General features: G+C 42.4%; 1 protein-coding gene across 1 annotated transcript; it reads right to left on the bottom strand.

Annotated features, from left to right (window-relative positions):
- Positions 1-1,919: 1,919 nt before the first annotated feature.
- On the bottom strand, positions 1,920-6,510 carry LOC104414640 (probable protein phosphatase 2C 34). Its single transcript, XM_010025790.3, has 6 exons — positions 6,144-6,510; positions 4,716-4,961; positions 3,921-4,229; positions 3,303-3,420; positions 3,001-3,224; positions 1,920-2,441 (listed from the first exon to the last, which is right to left on the bottom strand). The coding sequence occupies exons 2-6, from the start codon at positions 4,956-4,958 to the stop codon at positions 2,220-2,222; spliced, it is 1,116 nt and encodes a 371-aa protein (XP_010024092.1). The 5' UTR covers positions 4,959-4,961; positions 6,144-6,510; the 3' UTR covers positions 1,920-2,219.
- Between the last annotated feature and the right edge of the window lie 980 nt (positions 6,511-7,490).

Raw genomic sequence — 7,490 nt, 5'->3', positions numbered from 1 at the left:
TCTCACTTGAAGCTCACTGTCATGTAGCGGGGATGTGCATGTGAAAGCATCTTGAGTTTATTTATAAACAGAACATCATGGGAAAAATTACCAGATCAATCTTTAACATCTTTTACCGATGTTAACTTAGTCATAAACTTTCTATTTTGTCAATTTTATCTTAAACCTTTGCTAGAAATTTTAATGTAATTTTTTGGTCAATTTCCATTGGAAATCACTGACATAACGATATGCCATGTAAGATAACGGTGATGATTGGACCGCCATGTTGGCGATCTCAAGTGAAAATTCACCAAAATGATTAAATTAAAATTTCGTGCAAACGTTCAAGACCAAATTAGTGGAATTGAAATGTTTAGAATGTACTAATATCTGCATAATATGTTTAGGGCTGATGGGTAATTTTCCCAGGCGTGCCAGAGAGCTTGGTCGGGGATGGCAGAGATTAAATTTTACGTCATCTACTCCATCATAATAGGACTACGCGTTTTGGTCTGGCTCGGTAGGTGGTACATGACCTAAAATGAAGGACCGGTCAAGAAGTCACTCATGTCGTGCCGTGTCCTCGTTGAAGCATGCTTAGTTTCGGAAGTCCTAATGAGACCCACAACGACAGAAGCGGCGCTTTGCTGTTTTCCATCGATGTTGACAAACATGGCCCGGAATAACATGGGGAAGATAAGTTCTTTAGAGATGTCGCCAGACATTTCTGCTACAGATTCCGCCATCTCACGCTTGTAAGGCACGTTAGATCGGATGTGAATTCTTGACTCGTGCTCTGCATCGCGTTAGAAAGTCTTAACTCGAAAATTTAAAACATTAATTAGAGGGTCACGACGTTACCTTGAAAGCCCAACCGAATTCAGTAGTCGCGTGATGCAGGATTATTCTTTTGACGGGAATTATGATTTCTGATGCCACTATCATGTATCACGTGACAGCTTTTATCTTGCGAGATTTTGCCATCTCCATGGTTCTCCCGAATTCAGTACTCGCGCGATGCAGAATTTATTCTTTTGACGGGAATTATGTATCATGTGTTTCCTAAGTGCACCAGAATCATGGGAAATCTTCTATACCTCGTGCAGGTCCCAGTGGCCACTAATGGGCTCCAACCGGTTCATGTAAATATGATTCCCTGGCCCATCTCCACTCAGACATCGCTGACTCATCAACTGCAGATTCTTCTCAACGAATCACCAAACGCAACATCAAAAGTCAAAGACATTTGATTTCGTCTCGCAGCCAGAATAGAAGTTTACGACATTGTTAGGGGTGAATAATAATCATTCTGTCCAGAAATTGATTTCTGAAAAAGAAATACATTTTTTTTTTTTTTTAATTTTAAAAGAGTTTAAACAAAAATAACTATTTGATAACGACACAAAAATTTCTACTCTAAAAATATAAATTCGTTTGATAATGACACTTAATTTTTTTTTTCTTTCGGACAGCAGCAGATCGGTGGACAGTGGTGGACTGGTGATTGACGGTGACGAATGGGGGTGGCAGTGGAGGCCAGCAATTAGCGACCGTCGGCGACCGACGACCAACGGCGACGACAAGCGACCGACGGATGGTGGTCAACGGCGACGGATGAAGGACCTGGTTGACGAACGATGAGAATAATTTTTATTTCTCATTTCTGTTCTAGAGAAGTAGAAAATTTTTATTTCGATTTCTATTCCAAACCTATTTCTAGAACAATATTCTATTTTAGAAATAAAAAATTTGAATAATTTTATCAAACGGATTTTTATTCCAGAAACAAGTCTGGAATAGAAACAAGTAGTTGTCACGCACCCCCTTAGCCTACGAGTGTTGACCCACTTATCGTTTTTGGATCGATGAATCGGTTCTTTTGGAAGACAAATAACCAGTCCTCCCCGAATTTGAGTTCCTTTCCCTGACCATGCCAATGAAGATGCAACGTTCCACCCCCGCCTCGTAAAGGAGTACAGTTAACTTCATCGGTAGCGCGTGAAAGAAATGGATTTAACTACAAAACTGCTACTATTTCCTTAAAGAAGCCGAAGGGATTGCCTGAGCGCTAATCTATGCAGAGGAAATTGTCAGCACAAGTGCCGACATTATAACACTTGGCTTATATTTACAGCTGGGCTTGCGTGGTTGCATTGGGGGCGCGTGAAAGCAGCACGATCTGAACTTTTTGGATCAAATTTAGAATGGGTGGCGATCCCCGTTAGATGAACCGCTCCTCACATGGTTACTTCGGAAGACTTGATGGGGTGAACTTGCTGAGATAGAGGGGAAGAGTGGAAGTAGAGACAAATGGCTGATATGTCGTCCATTGCAATTCCACGCCTCTTGCGTTTCCATGCATGGGCAGCACACTCGACTAAGCGTTTGGCAGACTTGCTCCTGTCTGGCGTTGAGGATACAATGTCCACTGCTTCTTGATTGGATATAACATCCCAAACCTGACAGGGAAAAAAAAGAGCTAACATAAGAAGCGATCGCTATTCAATAGTACTTCATACTGCGAAATAGTATCTAACTGCCCGTGCAAACAAAAGGGTTGATGAAGGTCGCATGATATTAGATAATCAACGAGGACGCTCTTCAGGAGAGGTGACATTTTCTCCCCCACTCTTGCAGGACGATTATTCTTACTCCTGCTTGTCATGATAATATGCCAGATGAAAAAGTTCCGTCACAAGGCTTTTGAAATTGGGTCACTATGTGGAGTACTTGAAACTTGGTTGACTAACAGTTCAAATTTGACATTTGCGTAAATCTAAATTTTTTTCAGGAGTAATGTGACCGTCTAGAAACTAGAAAACCTCTATCGCCAGAGCATATATTCTATTATACATAGCACCACTACATGCCTGTTACTGTTTTGACAGTTCTGATTCGAAAACTCGCCATGGGTAAGTCTAGGGCAAACTGGAATGCACATTTTCTGAGGAAGCTATCGACTTTTTTCTTTTTCGTCCCACCTTTAAAAGCTCAAACAACTAACGGCAGAAAACATACCCCATCAGTCGCCAGCACAACAAACTGGTCTCTGCTGCTTATGTTTCTCTGTGTCACCTCAGGCACAGATATAAGTCCAAAATCTTTCACACAGTGATCTCCAAAGGCTCTAGACATTGCAAGTCCAGGTGATTCACCATCTGGCAGCCATAAACGGTGCACTCCTGGCTCATCCTCTAAACAGAATATCCTCCCATTGCATTGTATTATCCGCTCAGCTTCCTCTGCAGCAAGATCAACAGAAGTGTGAAGATCAGAAGAGAAGCTAAACCATGAGAGGAGTTATAGGCACGGGGACTAACGAGGTATGTTGGGTTTAAAATCAACAGTGAGCTGAACGGGAAGTATGCTCCCATCCTCAGAAGTAGTTGCTAATACAGCTCGTGAGTCACCTACATTGGCTATGATGATGTATTCCCCCTGCCAAAATATCAATTTCATTAGCTTCCACCGAAGGAACGGTTCCTAAAGAAGTAGAAACTTAATCAACCCCGGTGGGCCAATCACTAATTTTAGTAACAGCAAAATGGTTGTTCATTTCATCAACTGTTTCTTTTGTATGGAGTGTGCATATAGAAATCTATTGATGGAAGTGACCTTCCATGTCATGAATATATCGAAATGTCTTGTCTGGTCCAGATCTGAAGTTACATTTGCTGAGAACAAAGTCCACTATACATCTGAATTGCCTAGAAAGCTAGCCATCTTAATATTGCCTCTCGAAAGTCTATTGTTAGGAAGATGCGCTCCTCATTATCAGTTCTTATCTTGCAACCTAACAGACCAGATCCAATAAACTTATATCACGTGCCAACCGCAGCCAAAAAGAACTATCACATTACCATGACAGCAGATTCATGAACGCACTCCATACAGAGCCTACGTAAAGCAATGAAAATTTGAGGTGTTTGTGCTAATACCTGTCTGACAATAGTCAAAGCAGTGGTCCCACTGTAGCACGAATCAATCTTTCGATGCTGCCCGAGCTCGTTATCAATGGCGGCGCAAGTCTTCAAGTAGGAACTTTTCCATATATCAAAACAATGACACCTCTTATCTGATTCCAAGTCAAGATCTGGATCTAGGGAAGCTTGAGCAAGAGTCTCCTGCCAATTGCACAACAAAGAGGGTGGCATCGTCTGTCTGACCCTTTTTGCCACATAATGTCCCCATGGGCCATGCCCATCAAATATCCCACAAAAGATCATGTCATTTTGGCACCCAAATTCCTATCACCAAAAGCTACATCGTCAGTATATATTAACTTCAGTGAGAAAAACTAGAATATACCAGCCATGAGTAACAATCCATGGTATACAGGTGATCTTAAGAATATAAGTTTTTTTTTTTTTTGGTAAATTAAGAATATAAGTTCTGCTCAAAATGAAGCAAAAAGAAGGAAACTCCAACATAAATTGGCATAGATTTATCAGTCTTCACAGCATGCGATGTACAAACAACTTGAGACAAGAAACAAGCTGAGCAAGTGGATATTTGATAGACTCTGAACTTCTATACACCAAATGACAGGTTGTTCAAACATAATCTTCAAAATGAAAAGCAACCAGACGTTCCAAGCAATTGTAAAATTAGAACAATTCCTCTCCTGCAAATGACAATGGCTAGCTAGTTGAATTTCATAAGATAAACAATGAATGTGGGAACAACGACTGTGACCCCAATAGAATCTCGTGCATTCAGGTTTCAAGACATACCTCCCAAACGATGCAGCAATCCTGGTTCGCTCCTTTTTCCCCTCTCTTAGAGAAAACCGAAGCGAAGTTTTCGGAGCCATTGGCATTTACAATGCCAGATGAGCACAGTATCAAGTCATTCTTTTTCGCCTCTTTTGCCATGGTTTCTGCGGCCTCTCTAACATCACAATCCCCAGTGCTCCTTCCCTTCTTAAACGAAAATGATCTTGCCAGGCCATTGAATATGGTGGAGAAATGCCCCATGACCTGTACAATAAAGATGACTTAAGCCCTTCCAGAGATTCAACATCCGAACGTCTTTTTATCTTGATTGCATACTACATGTGGTTCTTAACGGAAAGATAGAACTGAAACAAGACTAATTTTTAATTAAAAAAGAAACTTCCTTTTCTGGGAAACCTAGTCCTCGATGAAAAAAATGTCCTTTTTTATTTCTCCTTTTCGTACTCGTCCCATCCACTAGTCTCAAGAACCACACAGAGGACGAAAGCACATGGTTTTGGAGCGATCCAGTGACTGGATGAACAACACGATCTGACTCAGATAGCTGAGCTCGAGCACGTAAAGCACAAAGCTCCAAAAGACCTGGGAATCTAAAGGACACTGCAGGGCATAATCATGCTTATGCTTACATGGAATTCCATAACCACGCACAAGTTGGGAGAAAAGTTCATCGAACCCAGACAAGAAATAACACCAAATCCGGTTTAGTCTCATTCCTTTTTTTCAAAAGAATAAACAAAGCCAAAGCAGCAAAAAGGAAATACGGGCAGGCATTCATTTCCGGGACTGTTTCCCTTTTCTCGGAAATCAATGGAAAGGTCGTCACGGTTTTTTCTCTGCTTTCAGGCTCAAAATTCAGTGTGAAAAGAAGGAGATGGGTCTGCGGTGGAGCGACTTCTCGAGGACAGAATCCCACGAGAGCGTTGCTTCTCCTTGTCATGGCGAAGACAAAGGTCACGCGAGCATTTTCCAAAGCAGCGCTTACTGCTCTGCTCCTGCTTCTGACGAAGACGAGAAAGTCAGCAGAAACGCGAAAGTCAAGATCGAAATTCACTCCTCTCGAAGCAGAAAAAGGCTCGACCAGATTTTCCCAGAACGCGAAGAAGCTCCATGAAACCAGCAGCTCGGTACAATCCCATGATTCTTTCGAGAGAGAATAACTTGAAATCATCCACAAAATTGCCAAAGAAAAGAAATCTCTCAGGAAAAAAACGAAATTTCTCCATTCGACGGAACTTCCAACAATGCCGAGCCAGAATAAAGGGCAGAAAAAAAAAAAACAAAAAACACCGCGGTGACTCGACGCGACTACCTCGTCGTTTCGCTTCGCCGTTCCCTCGCATGGAGCAGACTGCCACACGATAATCACGAAAACACACGGACACGTAGCGAGAGAGAGAGAGAGAGAGGGGGGGAGGGAGATACCCCGAGCGGCGGCGCAACGCCGCAACTTCGACGGCGGCGGGACTCAGGCGAGGCTCAGAGAGGGAGAGCGAGCGAGGGCGAGGGCGAGGGCGAGGGAGCGGCCGGAGAAGGGAGGAGCACCGCCGGAGAGGGGAAGGAAGCGGAGGGATCGAGAATGGCGGGGAAGCAGGAGGAGGTCGCAGTCCATAAGCGAGGCGAATCCGACCGTCCCTTTCTCGTCCGCTTCGCGTATCGATCGAAAGGTGCTGGAGCACAGCGGCGGTCGGTGCAGCTGCTCGATCTTTTTTATGGTGGTGGGAGGAGAAGCAGCGTACGAAGTCGACGCATGCAACGACCGCAGCGTCTGCTTACTGTTCCTGTAAAAATTCGTGTGGCTCTCGAACAGGAGAGGGAGAGAGAATAGGAGATATTTGTTATTTTTATTTTTATTATAATGATGGTGTTTTTTGACGTTTGTAAAATTGTGGAAATTTAAGGGAAAGTGAATTTTGTCTCCCTCTACAATTATGGGAGTCGATGCTGCGATTGTACAGTGCTTTCGTAATGATTTTGGCATCCATCATCATCGACCGCCCCATGATGGGGAAAAAATAAATATACATATATATGGCAATTTGATGTGACTTCGTATAAATTTGGTATATGTCCAAATAATTGGGTTTGGACCAATCATGGTATTGTATATTATCATGTCCTAGCCGAGTGATTAAGGAAATTTCAGGTACTCCCAAAATATCATATCGCATGATTAGATATCTACCTAATTCTTGAAATTCTCTTGACAGCATTTGAAGCTTAATGATCTGGGTAATGAATAGTTACAAAAGCGCTCCGTTATCACGTGAAAAGCTTCTTTTTCTTTTCTGGACTTATTTCTTTGGGCTTATGAAAGTTTTTATGTCTGATTCGGCGTACTGGAGCGAATAGATACGTGATTGGATAAGACTTGTTAATTTGCATGATCACATGGATTCTTAAGGCAAATTCTTAGTTTAAAGCAGGCGTGCTTTGCTCGACACGTTCCAGCGCAATGAAAAAGCAAGCGAGGATGGCCTGTTCAAAGTTAGGTGCATGTTGCCTGTTTTCCTTATGTGCACACAGACCTCCATGCCCATAAATTTTCTCTTCTCTTCACGCATCCCATAATTCGCGACACGTGTGTGCTTCCAATTGAAAGTCAACGGTTGAATGTTGGAATTATTTGGACCGAATTTGATTAACCCGAGACGGACACAGACGTATAAAACTTCTCTTTGATGGTCCTCTTTTTAATAATAATGAAATGGGTTCGTTTCTAGCAATTATTTGTTTCTCGTTGATTATATGTATCAAAAGCTGACCTTTTCC

This window comes from Eucalyptus grandis, chromosome 8, assembly GCF_016545825.1.
Source record: "Eucalyptus grandis isolate ANBG69807.140 chromosome 8, ASM1654582v1, whole genome shotgun sequence".
Classification (NCBI taxonomy): domain Eukaryota; kingdom Viridiplantae; phylum Streptophyta; class Magnoliopsida; order Myrtales; family Myrtaceae; genus Eucalyptus; species Eucalyptus grandis.
The sequence above is the reverse complement of the archived record's forward strand: the minus strand, read 5'-3'. Positions and strand labels throughout refer to the sequence as shown.

Coding starts and splice junctions, on each gene's coding strand:
- LOC104414640 (XM_010025790.3), bottom strand. CDS start 4,958: ATGGGGCATTTCTCCACCATATTCAATGGCCTGGCAAGATCATTTTCG. Junction 4,230..4,715: donor ATTGCTGCATCGTTTGGGAG/GTATGTCTTGAA, acceptor TTTTGGTGATAG/GAATTTGGGTGCCAAAATGA. Junction 2,442..3,000: donor TTGTGCTGGCGACTGATGGG/GTATGTTTTCTG, acceptor TTTCCCTGTCAG/GTTTGGGATGTTATATCCAA.